This window comes from Nicotiana tomentosiformis, chromosome 4 (assembly GCF_000390325.3).
Source record: "Nicotiana tomentosiformis chromosome 4, ASM39032v3, whole genome shotgun sequence".
NCBI classification, from domain to species: Eukaryota; Viridiplantae; Streptophyta; class Magnoliopsida; order Solanales; family Solanaceae; genus Nicotiana; species Nicotiana tomentosiformis.
Genome location: NC_090815.1, coordinates 22,707,633 through 22,727,769, shown reverse-complemented (window position 1 = coordinate 22,727,769; position 20,137 = coordinate 22,707,633). Strand labels below are relative to the sequence as shown.

General features: G+C 38.4%; 2 protein-coding genes across 11 annotated transcripts; both read right to left on the bottom strand.

Moving 5' to 3' along the window:
* Window positions 1-787: 787 nt before the first annotated feature.
* Window positions 788-5,156, bottom strand: LOC104099533 (G-type lectin S-receptor-like serine/threonine-protein kinase At1g11330). The gene is made up of 7 exons (XM_009606549.4): window positions 3,380-5,156; window positions 2,697-2,801; window positions 2,472-2,614; window positions 2,194-2,404; window positions 1,668-1,905; window positions 1,365-1,515; window positions 788-1,261 (listed from the first exon to the last, which is right to left on the bottom strand). The coding sequence occupies exons 1-7, from the start codon at window positions 4,668-4,670 to the stop codon at window positions 953-955; spliced, it is 2,448 nt and encodes an 815-aa protein (XP_009604844.3). The 5' UTR covers window positions 4,671-5,156; the 3' UTR covers window positions 788-952.
* Window positions 5,157-5,635: 479 nt separating this feature from the next.
* On the bottom strand, window positions 5,636-19,722 carry LOC104099534 (pentatricopeptide repeat-containing protein At1g03100, mitochondrial). 10 transcript variants are annotated; one of them, XM_009606558.4, is made up of 5 exons: window positions 19,616-19,722; window positions 15,238-18,366; window positions 6,607-6,664; window positions 6,073-6,252; window positions 5,636-5,983 (listed from the first exon to the last, which is right to left on the bottom strand). In XM_009606558.4, exon 2 carries the CDS (start codon window positions 18,322-18,324, stop codon window positions 15,994-15,996), a length of 2,331 nt encoding a protein of 776 aa, XP_009604853.1. In that variant the 5' UTR covers window positions 18,325-18,366; window positions 19,616-19,722; the 3' UTR covers window positions 5,636-5,983; window positions 6,073-6,252; window positions 6,607-6,664; window positions 15,238-15,993. The 10 variants fall into 10 exon arrangements, with proteins under 10 accessions (XP_009604853.1, XP_009604846.1, XP_009604847.1 ...); XM_009606551.4 differs by having other exon boundaries at window positions 6,073-6,206; XM_009606552.4 differs by having other exon boundaries at window positions 6,073-6,206; window positions 15,238-18,360; window positions 19,616-19,719.
* Window positions 19,723-20,137: the final 415 nt, after the last annotated feature.

The following is a 20,137-nucleotide window of genomic DNA, read 5'->3' as shown; positions in this document are numbered from 1 at the left end:
ATATTTTTCAGTTTTTTCTAAAGCAGTTTTTTTTTTAAAAACTGAAAAAAAATATTTTTTTTTTCAGTTTTTAGTAAAAATAATTTCAATTTTTTCCAGTTTTTACAAAAAAAAAAAAATATTATTTTTCGGGTATGGGTAATGGATCTTTTTAATTAATTAGGAGATAGTTAGAATTGATCAACAGAAAGATGACATGTGTCCCTCCGTTTAAATGAGGGGTATATTTGAACCCAAAGTATGACTGCAGGGGTATAGATAACCCAATAGTATAACGAGGGGTATTGTTAGACCATTTTCGAAAGTAGAGAGGTGTATTTGGCCCTTTGCCGTTCAAATTATTATATTTGATTGAACACGAATATTTAACATGTTATTTTGACTTAAGTATATTGTGTTAAGATAAGACTATATTAAAGGTTGAAAAGTTAGTCCAATAGAGGAAATGTCATGGCAACAACAACAATAATAACAACAATAATAGGCCTAGTGTAATCCCACAAGTGGGGTGTGGGGAGGGAAGTGTGTGCGCAGGTCTTACCCCTACCTGATAAGGAGGAAATGTCATAGCAAACTTTAATATTTGAGCGGTTCGATGAATTTGAATTATTGAAACTTATGGAAGTTGCATAAAAAATGAATCGTGTCAAACATTATCAAAATACAGTCAAATCTCTCTATAACAACCTTGTTTATTCCGATATTTTTTGGCTGCTATAGTGAAGTGTTGTTATAGAGGACATACATTATAACATAATATAAAAATCGGTTCCGAAAAAAATATGACTTTTATAGTGAATGACTATTATATATACATGTTGTTATAGAGAGGTCTGGCCGTAAAAGAAGTGTCACACAAATTGAGATGGATGGATTATCATGTACTTATACAAATGAAATCTCATAAATTGTATATTCCTTACAAAAGTAATTTCACATATTCATGTTCTTGTTATCTACCGGTAAGAGTTGTGATACTTGTATGGTTCAAACTCCACTCATTTTCTCTATTCTTGTTACACACTGTGAAGAAACTAACTTGTCTTTCAGTAAAAGCAGGCTGTAAGGGTGTTGGCAGACTTGTATTTTCACTAGTAAGCATGGCAAGAATAGATGAAATACTTGGCCTGTCTTCAGCAAATTCTTGAACACACAGTAAACCAATTTGTATGCATTTTCTGATCTCCATTTCCATGCTCGGATTCAATATAACTGGATCGATAAAAATTGATAAATCTTCTTCTTTCCACAACTTCCATGCCTGAAAACAGTAAAAAAAAAAAAAACACAGCAAATTTAAAGAAGCACAAATAGCAATGACATATATTAGTTTTTTGAATATTAGCACATAAGAGGAGTCTTACATATCCCAAAAGGCTCAAAGAGGATGTCTCACTCCAAGAACTTGTACTTTTTCGGCCACTTATGATCTCTAACACTAAAACTCCAAAGCTAAAAACATCCGATTTCTCAGAGAATCTTCCTTCCATTGCATATTCCGGGGCCATGTATCCACTGAAAAAATGTCATTGAGTTAGTATAGAAATGTTACATTAACCAGATAACCTTTCAAAAACCAGAAATAATAGTTAGTAAATGTTGAATATGGTCATTTTGTGGGAGAAATCATGTGAAGTTATGGTATATATTGATCAATATCCACTTACTAAGTACCAACTACTCTCTTTGTGTTTGCTTGATCTTGGTCAGATCCGAAAATCCTAGCCATGCCAAAATCTGAAATCTTTGGATTGAAGTTGTTATCGAGCAAAATGTTACTTGGCTTTAAATCTCTATGGATTATTTTCAATCTTGAATCTCTGTGAAGATAAAGGAGTCCTCGGCCAACCCCTTCGATGATAATGGAGCGTTTCCTCCAATCCAAAACTCCTTGGTATACTTCATCTAAGAATGTTTGTAAAAGATGAATAGAGAATGCTGAGAAGAAGATTAAGAACTGCGTACGAAAGGTGTTGCATTTAGCTCCCGCTATGCGCGGGGTCCGAGGAAGGACCGGACCACAAAGGTCTATTGTACGCAGCCTTAACCTACATTTCTGCAAGAGGCTGTTTCCACGTCTCAAACCCGTGACCTTCTGGTCACATAGCAGCAACTTTAGCAGTTACGCCTAGGCTCCCCTTCATTTAAGAACTGCGTACGAGAAGTAAAAAGATTTGAAGAGTAACTACTAACCAAAGAGAAACACATCCAAGCTTTTCTTTGGCAAATATTCATAAATTAACATCTTCTCCTCTTTATCCACAAAACATCCCAAGAGTCTAACAAGGTTTCTATGTTGGACTTTAGAGATCACCAACACTTCATTCATGAACTCTTCTAGCCCTTGTCCAGAGGCTTTTGAAAGCCTCTTGACTGCTATTTCTTTCCCATCTTCCAATTTTCCCTGAAAGGCAAGTACCAATTTCAGCTACTGAAATTTGGAAAGTGATCGAGAGAGATGAAAATCGTACCCTGTAAACTGGACCAAAACCGCCCTGACCAAGCTTATTATTCTCACAAAATCGGGCTGTTGCATTTGCAAGCGTTTCGAAGTTGAAGACTGGTAATTCTTCCATTCTGTTACCAAGTAAAACTACCTCCTTGCTCTTCACTCCTAATATCAGAAGGGATACAAGTTAACTGCAGCTAACAAAATGTTTCTAATTGTATAATACAAACTTTTTAGTCTTTTTTACCTCTACGTCTGACCATCCTTATACAGAAAAGGAGCAGACAAGCACAGAGTGTAAGAGTACCAACGATTACTGGAATTACAATTTTCTTTATGTCTTTATGATGATCTGCAATGTAGAGCAAACACAAAAGGTGAACCAGTATCAGTTCTTTACTGAAGCCACAAACTTAAAAGTATATACATGGAATTCTATTAAGTCAATGGCATCTTAAATGATAGATTAAGCTACAATGGCTGGAAAAGGATTATGCTGCATGGAACTTTTGACCCCCTTAAGAAAAGTCGTGGGGAAATAACCTCCGGCCAGAATTTTGAAGCAAGCTGGTCAGAATTTTGGGAAGCGGTTCTGGCAATTGCCAGAATTTTGAAGCACCAGGATTCAGCCACAATGGTGAAAAAATTCTGGCAATCTGTCAGGATTTGTGGAAAATTACTGACGAACACCAGATTTTTTCAACAATGTGGCTGAAAATTCTGGTGATCGTCAGGATTTGCCATAAATCCTGACAATCACCATAACTTGCTGGATTTCTAGCATGCATGCTTTAAAATCAGGCACCAGGATATTTTCCCAAAACTATTATTACCGGGGTCAAAAAATAAGAGTGACACAAAAGTATCCTATTTGTGTCATTCTCCCTAACTAAAATGGGCTGAGAGGATATTGAGCACCAGAATACATACCAAGCTCTGAATGTGCCATGCGAATATAGAGATCTTTCCCCCAGCTTTGGAACCGCTGAATGTCAATCAAGTTGTTACTCCACGACATACAGCCGATACCTGAGTCATATGCATACGCAATGCAGGAACAACTACGCAAGCATTGGCTTCTACATTGGTCTTCTGCAGTAGATGACCTCTCTGCAAAATCAGGCAATTTCATGAACTCCATCTTTAGAAATCCATCTTCTTTACTTGAATTCCCTAAGTTATTCTTCACTTCACATTGCAAAGCTCTCCTCCTAACACAACCGCTAGTCCAATTCCCCTTTTCCCATTCTTCCCTATGCTTTGGCTCGAAACCTTTCAGACAAGAACAAATCGGAGACTCCAAATAGTTGCAGCTCCCAAATGGACCACACGTTCCATAAACTTCACAATCATTATTGGGAGCTGACCATAATACCTTCCAATTTGTCCCATTCTCGTCCCAAAATGATTGAACTATGTTTCCTTTCCAATCCAAGATGAATTTCGTTAAGAAATTAAAACCAACAGGTCCAGTAAGATATACAGTACCTTCGCGATCATTCACTACACTAAATCCATCAACGGACACAGAATACATATCCTGAACTCCAATGAAAATCTGGCCATTCCATTGACCACTTCGCCAATAGGGACGGTTACCATTCCAAATATATACCTGAGGAATGATTTCAGATTTCATGCCTAAAGAAAAGTTTCCAAAAGCAGGATCCCAAGGGCTTCTCCAAGATTTTACTTCTATCCTTTCGCCTGTCCTAGTGTTTTCACTTATTCTCATTTCAGGGACAAGTGAATCAGAAGGATGTTCAAAACTTTGCCATATTGTGGTCGCATTGTTCAGACGATCTACCAGAACAAAGTTACCAGATTCTTGGAGAAAGGCAATTGAGTTTACCTGAGAGGTTGTTGAAGTATTTGATGACCAAAGAATCTCCTCCTCTCCGTTCGTAACAACAACATTTCCATCGCTAGATATCTCCACAACCCCAGAAGAATCACTTAAAGGTTTGTCTCTATTAGCCACCCAAATGACAATTGTTTCAGAAAAATTGTACCATATGCCAACATACCTATTAGTGCTGTTTAGAGGACTGAAAAATCCCAACTTGAAGACGCCATCTGGAGACGATAAAATCCCAGGATCTCTCAGAGATTGAGTGCTAGTAATGCTATCTACTTCTGTGCAAAATCCTGTATAGAAACAGTGAAGAATAACAAGAATTACATGAGCAAAATGTTGCACATTTCTGCTGCTAATGGTCATTTTTTGGTATTCTAAGGCTTCCTATTACCACATTGTAAGACTTCTTTTGGCTCAACTATCTGTGCCAAAGCACTATAAGGTTGTTAAAACAAGCTGCCAAATTTGACTTTTAATTTGTCAACCTCAGAGATTTTCAATCAGGCCTATGAGAAAATGACTCTTAAAATAAACAATGCAAAATGTGTCCTTTTCAATGGGATCAGAACTGGGCAATGTCGATGAAATGGGAGTTGTTTGCTTCTCCTTTGATGTTTGAATCATACCATAAAATAAAGGCTTAAAATTCCAGTCTTTAAAATAAGGACAAGAAACAGAATGAATAAAGACTTGAGAATTTTTCATGATTTTCAAGTACTTTATCAAGGAAATGGGAGTTGTTTGCTACTTAGCTTTTTCTTTATCCACCTCTTTTTGGCACTAATGACTTTTAGAAATTTTGACTTTCCTTGGATGGTCTACTACTCAAATTTATTAGAAGTTGCAAGTTGCAACACATTTTCTCTTTAAAGAAGAAAATACTTTTATAATAGAGAAGTTTTCCCTGTCAAACTACAATTTTCATATTTTCACACTTTTGATTGAGATTTTTTAGTGGGATGTCCCGAAAGTACTTTCACACATTAAAAGATGAAGGGATAAATTCCAATATTCTCCTCCCTTATCCCCTAGCACAAAACAAAGTGAAGTAAAGAATGATGTCTATACCAAAACATTTAAAAGGCTTGATAGTTATAAGTTTGCGAGAAGAGGATTTTATGATTCTTGTTATTTGTATGTAAAAAAATATGAGGTGATTTCTTCCTATCTGAACAAGTCTTGATGTTGTGTAGAGTTACTATGTACCTATTCTGGTGGGAGGTAGTAAAGTACCCGATGAATTAATCGAGGTGCATGCAAGCTGACCCGGACACCACCATCATGAAAAAATCAAAGAAATATAAATATAGTTAAAAGTTGAAGCATCATTTTCCTTTCGCACTCTCCGTTAAACTATATTAATGAATTCACACGCACAAAAAATAGTTACATTAAATGATCAAAGTCTTCAAAGGCAATACAACACAACAATGTAACACCTTCATTGTTCATACCTAACTCAAAATACATACAACAATAAATTAGAGCCAACTAATCCTTAGAACATAACAAGTATGAGAGGAAAGTTTAACTAAACTACAGAATCCCTCTAGTAATTAGCTGAAATAGAGCACAAATATTGCACAATAATTAGGAGATATCAAATTACACTTCGATGTTTAACCATATCACTTCACAATAACTTCTCTATGAAACCATGTTTCGAACCGTCTTACCTGCACAAAACCATAACCAGAAGTAAATCTTACATATATTTGATAGGATCATAAACAATTCTGATAGGGATTAAAGCTTAGAAACACACCAAAGAACAAGGCGAAGAATGCTAAACTCCAGCAGATCTACTAGATAAATTGCAGGAGGCCCTCATGATTCAGCGCGCTGTCTCTAGCCAAGGCAGCTATTTCTTCCATTTTTATAATGATCTCTCGCCGTTGCCTGGCAAAGAAGAGACTCAGCACCATAAACCCCCAAATAAATATATCTGAAAGCAGTAAACAAGATGTAAACAAGACTCAGCAAGAAGTTCACATATTAAAAGTATAGGCCTTTCAGTGTTCCAATAAAATATCACCAGTCCGTAGAAAGTTTACTTCTTAAAGTATCAAAGTTTTCAGATCTTTCAGTATTACATACATTCTCGAAATATCTATATTCAATCAAAAGTCACCAAAATCAGTATACTGTCGCTCAAATTAGAAGCTGTGTTGGATTTGTAACGAGTTGTAAACTTAAAAGTATAAGCCTTTCAGTCTTTCAATCACAAATCACCAGATAATGTACAAAGTTTACCTGCTAAAAGTAAAAGAATAAGTCTCAGTTTTCTATCAAAACTCACCAGAATCAGTATGCTGTAGCTCCACCTAGAAGCTGTGTTGGATTTCTGAGGAGTTGAGCTTGTTGGAAAAAAATGAAGTAGACATGTTTTGTCAGATTGTGATCCAATTTGATTAGTTTGATGTAGACTAATATTAGAGAGAAAACCACAAGAAAACTGTTCAACCTAAAAAAGAATGAATTAACAATGGAGCAAATGTTTCTCTTATGCCATTTTCAAGGGCAAAAAATATCAAAATCTATAGTACTAAACTAATTGATTTTACACCCTCCCATACTCTAAATCTGAGATAAGACTTTTCTTCTGTTGATATTCAGATAGTTCCTCTCAATCTTCTGTAGCAAGATTATTATTATCAAATTTCACGCTTAGAATCAAATCATGTTCTTTTAACTTTTGATGTACACTCTCCCATGCAAGAGGAATCATACCTGAATTATCATAAGACCGACATACGTTTACAGTAAGGATTAGCTTAGCAACTGATGGATTTAGGCAAAATATGTAGTCCCACCAAGTCAAACGCAACTGTTAGTTTACAGATATGTATAGTGTAGTCTTGTCCCACATTGGAAGAGGAGTAATATCTCCTTGTAGTGTATAGCTATAAATAGCGACATCGTGTATTGTATTTATTATCCAATATCAATAATATATTTTCTCCCGTGCTTTCTCACATGGGACTAAGACTCGGGTTAGGACAGTAGGAGGCGACTCTGAGCATTTCCCGGTTGTTATGGGATTGCACCAAGGTTCTGTGCTCAGCCCGTTCTTATTTGCCCTGGTGATGGACGCGTTAACACATCATATTCAAGGGGAGGTGCCATGGTGTATGTTATTCGCTGATGACATAGTTCTGATTGATGAGTCGCGAGCCGGTGTTAACGAGAGGCTGGAGGCCTAGAGACAAGCTCTTGAGTCTAAGGGTTTCAAGCTGAGCAGGACAAAGACGGAATACCTGGAGTGCAAGTTCAGCGATGAGTCGAGGGAAGTGGACGTGGATGTAAGGCTTGAATCACAGGTCATCCCGAGTAGAGGCAGTTTCAAGTACCTTCGATCGGTTATTCAAGGGGGAGGGGAGATCGACGAGGATGTCACACACCGTATTGGAGTGGGGTGAATGAAGTGGAGGTTAGCATCTGGAGTCCTGTGTGACAAGAGAGTGCCACCGATACTCAAAGGTAAGTTTTATAGAGCGGTGGTTAGACCGGCCATGATGTATGGGGCTGAGTGTTGACCTGTTAAGAACTCACATATCCAGAAGATGAAAGTAGCAGAGATGAGGATGTTGAGGTGGATGTGCGGGCACACTAGGATGGATAAGATCAGGAATGATGATATTCGGGAGAAGGTGGGCGTGGCTCCCATTGATAACAAGATGCGGGAAGCGAGGCTTAGATGGTTCGGGCACGTTCAGAGGAGAAGCCCAGACGCTCCGGTAAGGAGGTGTGAGCGGCTGGCCTTGGAAGGCTCGAGAAGAGGTAGAGGGCGGCCTAAAAAGTATTGGGGAGAGGTAATCAGGCATGACATAGCAAGGCTTCAGATTTCCGAGGACATAGCCCTTGATAGGGAGCTGTGGAGGTCGAGTATTAGGGTTGTAGGTTAGGAGGTAGTTGAGTCTTTCCTTAGTTCGTACATTTGTGAGGCTAGCTTGGTAGGGTTTTTGTCTGAGACAGCTAGTGGCAATGTTGTGTCTTACTACTCTTTTGTTTTTCATAGAGCCGACTCTATTTAATGGTTACCGCTTTTGCTCTGCACCTATTTTCTGGCTTTCATGATGTTGTTAATTTTTTCTTATGGTATCTGTTGGTGGTACTGATATTGTCTCTTTTCTCTTCTTTTCTTTTCTTTTCTTTTCTTCTTCTTGAGTCGAGGGTCTTTCGGAGACAGCCTCTCTACTCCTCGGGATAGGGGTAAGGTCTGCGTACACACTACCCTCCCCAGACCCCACTAGTGGGATTTTCCTGGGTCGTTGTTGTTGTTATTGCTTTCTCACATAGTATCAGAGCATTAGTGAGAAATCCGTCGCTGTGCATCATTCCAGCGACTTCCGGGAAGAAAGACCTCTTCGCCGTGCAATTTTCCGGCGACTTAGAAGGCTGTCCGTAAGCAAATCACTTTTTGTTGGTGTTGTGCAAAAACCAACACCACCATAAGACTCCTCAGGCTCCGGCGACCAAACCTCAGTCAACCGCACCTGAAAACACACATCCACGGGCCCTCACGCGCTTGGAAAAACAAAATTCCGACGAGATCTGACCCACGCGCCGGCGCGTGAGCACTGTTCCGACCAAATTTTGAAAAAGTTCCAGTTGAACAGTAGGATCGCCTGGTAATTCCGATTCCACCCTCACTGGTTTTGTTTCATTCCGATCACTTTGAGTTTTTCCGTCAACTACAGTAGATTCCGGCGAGCTACAGTGTTTCCAGCGTGAACAGTGCTTCCGGCGCAGAACAACGTTCTGTTTTCCTGCTGTAAACAGTGTTTTTCAAGTTTTTTTCTTCAGTTTTTTCACAGGAGTTACTTATTTTCACTATTTCAAGTTAACCCTACTACTACAAATTGTAGTGACATGGGAACCGATGCTTTGAATAGTCGGATGGTTTCTTTAGCAGATTATATTGAGTTCCTTCAGTACAAAGCATGTAAGCAGACATCTCGTAGCGACATGGGAACCGATGCTTTGAATAGTCGGATGGTTTCTTTAGCAAATTATATTGAGTTCCTTCATATTGAGTTCCTTCAGTACAAAGCATGTAAGCAGACATCTTCTGAGATAGCTTCTGTTGTTCAAACAGGTAATAGCGTGACTTGTTTCTCCCAATCTTCATCCTCTAAGTCTTGGGTCATTGATTCAGGTAAATCAGATCATATTTCTGGTAACAAATCTCTTTTCACTACTATTTCGTATTCTCAATCTCTTCCAAAATTCACAATGGTCAATGGGTCTCAAACCATGGCAACTGCAATAGGTCAAGCACGCCTACTTCCTTCCTTACCTTTATATTCAGTCCTTTATGTTCCCAATAGTCCTTTTAATCTCATAGTTGTTAGTCGCTTAGCCAAATCATTTAAATGCGTTGTTTTATTTCTTGATGACCTTGTTTTTATACAGAAACACAGTACAGGGTGGATCATTCGTACCGGGCGTGAATCAAACGGACTTTATTACCTTATCGTTGCTAAATCACATGGACTCACATCTTGTCTTCCTTCTACAACTTGTCATGTTACTGATTCACCAGATTTATTACACAAACGGTTGGGACATCCCAGTTTGTCAAAACTTCAGAAAATGATATCTGGTTTATCTCACTTGTTAGCTCTAGAGTGTGAGTCATGTCAGCTCGGTAAGCATACTCGCTCCCATTTCCCTCGGCGTCTTGATAATCGAGCAGAGTCACCTTTTACTTTAGTCCATTCAGATGTTTGGGGTCCTAGTCGGGTCAGTTCCACCTTGAGATTCCGCTACTTTGTCAGTTTCATTGATGATTATTCCAGGTGCACTTGGATATTTTTGATAAAAAATCGATCTGAGTTGTTTTCTATTTTCCAGACCTTCCACACTGAAATTCAAAATCAATTTGGGGTTTCTATTCGCACATTTCATAGTGATAATGCCCGAGAGTATTTGTCTTCCCCATTTCAGCAGTTTATGAAATCTCATGGGATTATTCATCAAACATCTTGTCCGTACACATCTCAACAAAATGGGGTAGCTGAAAGAAAGAATAAACATCTTATTGAAACTGCCCGTACCCTACTCATACAATCTCATGCTCCGTTGCGTATTTGGGGGGATGCAGTTCTTACATCTTGCTATCTTATTAATCGTATGCCATCTTCAGCTATCCAGAATCAAGTTCCATTCTCTGTCATGTTTCCCCACTTACCTTTGTTCTCTCTTCCACCCCGTATCTTTGGAAGCACTTGTTTTGTCCATAACCTTACTCCAGGAATAGATAAGTTAGCTCCTCGTGCTCTTAAGTGCGTATTTCTAGGTTTCTCGAGAACACAAAAGGGGTATCGACGCTACTCTCCTGACCTCCAGCGGTACCTTATGTCCGCTGATGTTACCTTCTTTGAAACTCAATCATACTTCACAGGTTCAGGTCATCACTTAGATATTTCTGAGGTACTACCAGTTTCATCTTTTGGAGATTCAGTCACTCCACTTGTAGCTCCACCACCTACAGCTCCAGTTGTAGCTCCACCACCTATAGCTCCAGTTCCTCCACATAATCCAGTTCAACCTTCTGCAGCTCCACCACTCTTGACTTATCATCGTCGTCCACATCCAGCATCAAGCCCAGGTGATTCACGCCCCGCATCAGATTCTGCACCTACTGCGGACTTGTCTCCTCTTAGTCAACCAATTGCACTCCGCAAAGGTGTACGATCCACACTTAATCCTAATCCCCACTATGTCGGTTTAAGTTATCATCGCATGTCGTCACCTCATTATGCTTTTATAATTTCTTTGTTCACTGTTTCTATCCCTAAGTCTACAGGTGAGGCACTATCTCATCCAGGATGGCGACATGCTATGATTGACGAGATGTCTGCTTTACATGCGAGTGGCACTTGGGAGCTTGTTCCTCTTCCTGCAGGTAAATTTACTGTTGGTTATCGTTGGGTTTATGCAGTCAAAGTCGGCCCGGATGGCCAGGTTGATCGGCTTAAGGCTCGTCTTGTTGCAAAAGGATATACTCAGATTTTTAGGCTTGATTATAGTGATACTTTCTCTCCCGTGGCTAAAGTAGCACCTGTTCGTCTCTTTTTGTCCATGGATGTTGTACGTCATTGGCCTCTTTATCAGTTAGACATTAAGAATGTTTTTCTCCACGGTGATCTTGAGGAAGAAGCTTATATGGAGCAACCACCTGGTTTTGTTGCTCAGGGGGAGTTTAATGGTTATGTGTGCAGATTGCGCAGGTCACTATATGGTTTGAAACGGTCCCCTCGAGCTTGATTTGGTAAGTTCAGCACAATTATTCAGGAGTTCGGCATGACTCGTAGTGAGGCTGATCACTCTGTGTTTTATCGGCATTCTGCTCCTATTCTGTGTATTTATCTAGTGATTTATGTTGATGATATTGTTATTACTGGCAATGATCAGGATGGTATTACTAATCTGAAGCAACATCTCTTTCAGCACTTCCAGACTAAGGATTTGGGCAGATTGAAGTATTTTCTAGGTATTGAGGTCGCTCAGTCTAGCTCAGGTATTGTTATTTCACAGCGGAAGTATGCCTTAGACATTCTTGAGCAGACTGGAATGATGGGTTGCAGACCTATTGACTCTTATATGGATCCGAATGCTAAGCTTCTGCCTGGACAGGGGGAGCCTCTTAGAGACCCTACGAGATATAAGAGGTTGGTTGGCAAATTGAATTACCTCACAGTGATTAGACCTGACATTTCTTTTCCGGTGAGTGTTGTAAGTCAGTTTATGGATTCTCTTTGTGATAGTCACTGGAATGCAGTTGTTCGCATTCTTCGGTATATAAAGTCAGCTCCAGGCAAAAGATTACTATTCGAGGATCGAGGCCACGAGCAGATTGTTGGGTACACAGATGTTGATTGGGCAGGATCACTGTGTTCTAGTAGGAGGTAACTTGGTCTCGTGGAAGAGCAAGAAACAGAATGTAGTTGCTCGATCTAGCGCCGAAGCCGAATATCGGGCCATGGCTATAGCGACGTGTGAGTTAGTTTGGGTCAAGTAGTTGCTCAAGGAGTTAAAGTTCGGAGAAATCAACAAGATGGAACTAGTGTGTGATAACCAAGTTGCTCTTCATATTGCGTCAAATCCAGTGTTCCATGAGAAGACTAAACACATTGAGATCGACTGCCACTTTGTCAGAGAAAAAATACTTTCAGGAGATGTTACAAAGTTTGTAAAGTCGAATGATCAACTAGCAGATATTTTCACTAAGTCTCTTACTGGTTCTCGTATTAGCTACATGTGTAACAAGCTCGGTACATATGATGTGTATGCACCGGCTTGAGGGGGAGTGTTAGTTTACAGATATGTATAGTGTAGTCTTGTCCTACATTGGAAGATGAATAATATCTCCTTGTATTGTATTTATTATCCAATATCAATAACATAGTTTCTCCCATGCTTTCTCACAGCAACTAAAGTTCGAGTCAAAATCCTTTAACTACTGAAATATAAACTACTAAGTATCATTATTTTGATATCAATAATTGTTATCAGTTCAAATAGGGAAGCAACATTGTTCTAAATCAAGCTTTTCACAACCACCGATACGACAAAACACAAATGACATAAGACTTCATCTTAAAAATCACATGAGCCTCAAGGCACAGCCTGAAACTAAAAGACAAACAACTGAAGTGTATAAACCATATAGTCAACATATCATTTAAGCTTCAATATGACATAAATAACAGGCCTATGGAATAGAGACCTCTAGTTTCTCCAGCATACTTTCAGATGGGAACACATGTTAACGTCAAAATCTGGAGGGCTTGGATTATTCTTGTAAATCATACATGTTTAACGGGCCGGGTTGACCCGGTTCCGGACCGGCCCAAACCGGTATTAAACCGGACCGGACCAGTGGTAGGAGGCGGGGTAGGGCTGGGTTTGGGGGGTAAGGGGTTGGGACGTTTACATTTTCCTTACCGGTTAACCGGACCGGTCAAACCCGGTCAAGGAAAATCATTGTTGAACCGGTTAACCGGCCCGGCCCGAACCGGTTCAACGGCTATTTTCTGAATTTTTTTTTTTTAAATTCATTTGACCGTTGGCAACGGTCAGCTTCCAATTTGACCATTGTCCAACGGATAATTTGCAAGAATAGCCCTTTTTGGGTAATTTTTTTAAAAAATAACACTTTTAGTAATTACTAATTTAGCCCTTTGAAAAACTATAAATACACCCCCCTCTTCTTCATTTCTTCACTCATCTCTCATTTCTCAAACTTAAATTCGCAATTGTCATTCTCTCATTCTTCACCTAAGTTGCAAGAAACTATTTGGCTCTCATTTTTTTTGGAATTTAATTTATCGTATTATTTGAAGTTTGAAGTTTGAACTTTGAACAATTGACGTTTCTTTGTGGTAACATTGGAGTTGCGAAGATCGTCAAGTGTTTAATTTATTGCGAAATTTGGTGCACTCCCTCCAACTCTTTCTCTTATTTACTATTTTATTTGCATATTTAATTTTTGTTAGTAGTTAAATTTTCACAATGTGTTTAATACTGCAAAAAGAGTTTGTAATAAGGTTACTAATCGGGGTAATCGGGGAAATAGAAAACTAGATGGAATTATACATACTTATTTTTAAAATGTTGCTATAAATATAGATTGCCAAAAACTGAAGTTGCTAATGCGCATTGTACTGATCCAAACCGTATGTTAACAACTTATACTTGGGAGGCCATTAATGATGTTGTTCAATTTTTACATAAATTTTATATAGCTACTGTTGAGTTTTCTGGAGTATATTACTCTACTGTTACTATGGCTTTAGTACATATAGCTGAAATTTCTTTTCTACTGTTGAGTTTTCTTTTCACCGTTGGGATGGTGGCATGAGAATGAAAAGCAATTTCATGTTCTTTCCGCTATAGCTCGGGACGTGCTGAATGTGTCAATTTCAACTGTTGCATCAGAGAGTGCATTTAGTAAAGCAAGACAACAACTAGGAGACACCCGTCACTCATTGGGAAGCAATGCTTTGGAAGTTTTAGTATGTTTCAGAGATTGGATTAGATCGGAACGAAGAAATCAGGGACGTGAAGATGTTGATAAACCAGAAGATGGGGAACTTGGAGATATATTAACACATGGTCACCCATCTGAATTTAACACTCCAGAAGATGGCCAAGAAGTTCATATTGATTATGAAGAACTTACTAAGGCAATGCAAAACCTTTGAAGTTCTGGATTTATATTTAATAATTAAACTTTGAATTTACTCTTTTTCGTTAATTTAGTTGTTAAATGTAAACTTTAATTTACAAGTTTGAAATACAAAAAGAACTTGCAAATTATAAGTTTTTTTCCATCTTCATTGTATTCTATTATCTAAAATTTTAATGAAATATTCAAATATAAGGATTTTAAAGCCTTTGCATCCTTTATTCAAACACTCTTTTTATAAGATTGTTTTTTTGTTTTATATTTTTACTTTATCTTAATATAAATTACGGTAGTTATATAAATAAAAAAAAAAAATTGGCCCGGCCCGGCCCCTTTGGCCCGTAACCGTTCCGGTTCATTAAATCACCGGATGGGCCGGACCCGGTAAAACCGGCTGGAAAAAACCGGTACCGGCCCGGATTGGTGACCGGCCGGTCACATTTTTCTTCAACCCGAACCGGATCGGACCGGCCCCCTGTCACCTTTATTGTAAACTAATGCTATTAACTCTTTGATAAGGTTGACTAATGCTTTTAATGTAAGATAAGATGATAGCTGACTGTAAGTGGCTATGGGAACTTGAACGAACACATAAAATTCATGAAATGGCAAGTGCAGATCACATCATTGAAAAAGAAAATGAGGAAGCAATAGAAATGAGAAAGTTATTATGCAAAGCGCTCCAGACAAATACAGTTTCCAACAGTATTAAAATTCGAGAGAATTCTCTTTTACCTGTCACTATTGGTGCTTGCAGAATCATCTTATGAATCAAATACTTCAGTTCAGCAATTTTGCATGTACTTCAGTAAGGTTCCCTTAAATGAATCATGATGAGTAGCAGAAAAGTAATGGCAGTGCCAACCGATTTAGCAGAAACTAAGCCCTTCTTTTGGATGTTAAATAATGTAGGCACCTCAGGCATAAGCCATTCGATAGAAGATTAATGCATCTGTACAATTAAATGAACGGATTTCTTATCGTAAAGCAAAATAAATGCTTCACTCTGAACATCGGGGCCGAAATAAATCCAGAGCACAAAATAAACAGATGATCTTCAATCATGACTAAATCAACCATCATTAAGACGCTTTCCTCAAAAGCATGCAAAGAGAAAGCAGGATGCATCTCACCAATAAGACTTATTTGCAAGGCATTTATGATAACAAGGATTGGATGATCAAAAAATGATAATGACAAATAAAACCACGGAGATGCCTTGATCTGCTAGCATCAAGCGATGGATAGGGATACCCTGCTCCAAATTCCACTCTGCTCCTACATCAAATCCATCCTCCTCCATAGTTCACGTTCTAGGCGAAACCGCCATGTTAATTAACTCATCGTAAAGAAAGCTCATTGCGTCAAAACTAGGCATATGGATCAACATGGAACTCCATTCAGTTCGCTGACATCCCATTTAGGAATTATCGGAGTAATAAGTTCCAATATTGCAGGATCATATCCTTGAGGCTACAGACAATTGACGCTTCAGCATAACCCAGCCCATCTCTTAAAGTTCAATGCTGCCTCTCTCTTTTTCATCTGTGTTTCTGACTGGAATTTCGGAGCCTTTCCCTTGTAGAGTGTTTTGTGGTACTTTAAGAAAAGGGTACGATACTTGTACTTGTCAATAAACATATTACGTTTCTCCATCATCTCCACAACTTCATTCGCTCGAACAAAGAAACCACCTCTAACAAATGTATAAAGCACAGCATCTAACAGTTCCTGATCAAACTTCATTCCACTAGAAAAAGCAAGAGACTTCATTTCGGCCCATAGTTCCGTCACCTCCACATATTTTCCACCAATGGCGGCATAACCTGTAACCAGAGAATGAAAAGTCTGTGCATTTGGAGCATGTCCCAAAATCCTCATCTTCTTAAAAGCCTTTTCAGCATCTTGCAACAACCTCTTTTTGCAGAAAAAGTGAATTACGTTATTCCAGTCATGAACTCCATAATCTACTTTTTGTCCTTCCTTGATTTCATGCAAAAGCATCATCACTAAACTAGCGTCACCTCCTTCTGCAGACCCTTTGACCAATTTCTCAAATTCTTGATGACCCGTTCTTGGTATCTTAGACTCTTTCATCTCTTTGAACAGATCAAGGGCCCCTTGAGTGTCCTTCTGAAGCGCCCTGGACTGGATCAATACTTCGTAACAGCTTGCATCTACCTGAACCCCAGCTTTACGAGCATCTCTAAGCAGAGATGCAACTTCCCCAGCTCGGTTCTCTTTACAGTATGCTTTCAAAAGAGATGAATAAACAGATGAACCAGTTCTAACGCCAGCCAAGCGCATTTCATCCAGTAGGTCGTGTGCCTGATCTAACCATCCAAGTGAAATACAAGAGTTTATCACATGAACCAAGGAAGAATCATCAACTGAAACCGGAGAATCTTCCTTCTCTGCCTTAATAAGAAATTCTGCAAGATCTTTTGTTCTCCCAGCTTCTAAGAAAGCTTTTACCAATTTAACGTATAATTTCTCAGTAGGCTGGAGAATACCACGTTCACTGGTAATAAATTCGATTTGCTTCTGCAACTTAATTACCAAGACATCAAGTAAGTTTTTAGCAATAATCTGCAGCTTTAAAAACTTTCTGTCTCTACAGAGATCTTCGTACGATACTAAGTTTTCTGATCCATCCGGATTTCGATCAAATGCATCATCGAGGGGAACATTTGCAAGTGATGCATTGCCACTTCTAGAAGCTCCAAGCAGCAAATTAGCTACACCAAGAGAATTTTTAGCTTTCTCTGCCTTCCGAAGCATTTCTAAAACCATGTGGGATGCAGATTCAAGATCTCCAAATTTTAAGTAGCACGAAAGCAAACAATTATAGAACTGACGGAACTGCATCTCAGTCACATTAGGGGCCTCTTCCATGTCTCTCTTAAGCTTCTTGAGCTCCTCCCTTCGTCCATTCTTCTCGTAAATATGAGCCATTATGATTAGTAAGGTAGCATCAGCTTTCAAGTTAATTCGGGGCATCATGTCAAGAAGCTGCTCTGCTTTTCTAGTAGTTCCAAACAGAAGACATCCAGCTAAAGCAATATTAAAACAAGTAGTATTAGGCTTCATGGAAAGTAGAGGTTCGTTGCTCTTTTTACGGGGATCAACTCTTCCATCTTGGAACAAGTAACCTATTTCAAGAACCAATTCAACAGCAAGGTATGCTCCATCAGAGGTTTGTGACATATAAGCCAGGATTGCAGACCAAGCACTCACAGGTGGATACTTTTCCGTTTCGACAAGCTTCCTTACAAGAGTAGATGCAGGAATAGGTAATCCACATTTAGCAAGGGCTAAAGCAAGATAGATAAGAGTATTCCTCCCAAGCAAGTCATGCTTGTTCTCCTCAAATACCTGTTCAACCAAAGCATAAGCCCTCTCCAGCTGTCCAAAATCTGAGCTTTCGGCAAAAGCTGCTACAAGTTTATTAACAATTGATTTTCTAGGAAACCCGGCCATTTGTATGTGCCGCTCATACAAAACCCATGCATCATCAAGTTTATCTTCATCAATCACATTTTCCAACTCCTCAGACATTTTACCAAGGTCTTGAGCCTGGACTAAGATTGTCCCAGCAACAGTAGAAAATGGAGCAATCTGAGCAAACGCATTGCGTTTGACTCCACTCTGAATCTCTATGTTTCCCCGACTGAAGCCACCTAACCGATTGACAAACTCACTACTCCAACCAGACTGAATTGCGTGTTTGAAAACTACATAATGACCATTGAAAGCAAACAACCGGAGCAAAGGAAAAGGGCAAGCTGCTATCCTGAGGTTCAACTTCCTGAGAGCGATCATTTTCTCCAAGTAGCATTCCTAGTTCCTCACTTCATGCTGAATCTTGCCGAATAATTAAAAGAATCACAATGTTAGAGATTAATTACCAAGTTCCTTTTCTTTTGGTTCAAAATCAATATACCAACTTCCCTGACATGCTAACCTTAACTCAGGAGTGGATTACTGATTTAGATGTTTGGGATATGTTGATTTCATGGATTTCAGATGCTACGATTTGAGATGGTTAGAGATTGAATTTGGTTGTACGAATAATTAAAAGATCTCCTAAATGACTTGAAATATACCGTTTCAATCCAAGTGGCTAAAACTCGCAAAATGATGATAAATATTGCACTTTTATGGCATTATTCTTGTTTCCTACTTATTTTAAGAAGATATCAGTAAACATAAAAACATCGGAACCAAATAAAATTGCATATTAACTTGCAAATATCATAACGAAGCATACAAATTGGAGTTGACAATTTCTTTATGCAGTGAAAGTATACCCTGAGCTTGGCAACCCCAATTCAAAATTCTTGTTCTACCATTAAAAAGCATGCTGAAAGCTTGCAATAAAAATGATTAATATTACACCTTTAAATAACCTAATTCCCATTTTTCCTTTTAATATTAAGAAGATTTGAGAGTAACCAATATAGGAAGTAAACAAGATTGCAAAATTAACTTTTAAAAATCAATAAAAAAAAAGTATAAATCAAAATGGAATCTCCCTTTATGCAGTGATAGTATACACTAATCATGACAACCCCAAACCCGCACCCGATGAATATATAATAGATGTCTTCACATACAGGCTTATCACTAAAATATAGTACTTAATTAAAATGCATCTAACCTTAATCTATCAACTAACCATAGTAAATTAGTATGGTTCGGTGTAAACACTGGGTGCGGCTAAATTTTAAATTCTTGTTTTACTATTAAAAAGCATGTTGAAAACCAGCAATATAATGATAAAGTTTACACCTTTATGGCCTTATCCTCCTTTTTTTATTTCTTTTTTCAATTAAGAATATCCCAGAATACTAATTAACATGGAAAGCTAAAATGCATATTAAATTGGAAAAATCAGAAATTGAAGTTGATACTCTTTATGCAGTAACTAACAATAAACACCAAGAACGGGAAAAACCCAGTTCACAGATTCTTGTGTTACCAGTAAAAATAATGCTGCAAAACTAAAAATATAATGATAAAAATTGCACCTTTTAATGGCATTCTCTTTTTTCTTTTTAAAATTTTCTATTAAGAATATTTACAACTAAAGAGGATTGGAAAAAGGGATTACCACAGAGGACAAAAAGGTAACTCACAGCTCGATGTTTTTGCCGGAGAGAAGCAAATTTCGCCGGAGACGGAGAGCGTCGCTAAACTTGGCAGAAGAAGAAAGAAGACTCAGACATAAACTTCACATTGGGCCTCGCAAGAAAAGTTCTTGTTGGGCCAAACATCAACTGGAAGTTGGGCCTATCATCCAATTGGGCGTCAAATGTTATTACTCTCTTTTTTGAGATTTCACATGATTGCTCCCTTTTTAAAAACTATTCTCATAAATGATAGTAGGCTTTGTTTATTCCAAAAATAGCATTCTTTTTTATTTTTTTTAGCATTTTCATGTTGATAACTCCATTAACTAAGGATTCCTCTATATTTTTAAAAAAAATTTTTAATAACAAAATGCATTTAGCACCCAACCTTTTTTTTTACAACAAAAGGAACCAAATGCCGATGTTCCTCTGTGAAGTAGAAAGGACTGGACATGCCCAATCCAATATCAGTTAACACCAAAATGGCCAGCTGTGTTTGTGAT

Coding starts and splice junctions, on each gene's coding strand:
- LOC104099533 (XM_009606549.4), bottom strand. CDS start 4,670: ATGACCATTAGCAGCAGAAATGTGCAACATTTTGCTCATGTAATTCTT. Junction 2,615..2,696: donor AAGGATGGTCAGACGTAGAG/GTAAAAAAGACT, acceptor TTCTGATATTAG/GAGTGAAGAGCAAGGAGGTA. Junction 2,405..2,471: donor GTTTTGGTCCAGTTTACAGG/GTACGATTTTCA, acceptor CTTGCCTTTCAG/GGAAAATTGGAAGATGGGAA.
- LOC104099534 (XM_009606558.4), bottom strand. CDS start 18,324: ATGATCGCTCTCAGGAAGTTGAACCTCAGGATAGCAGCTTGCCCTTTT.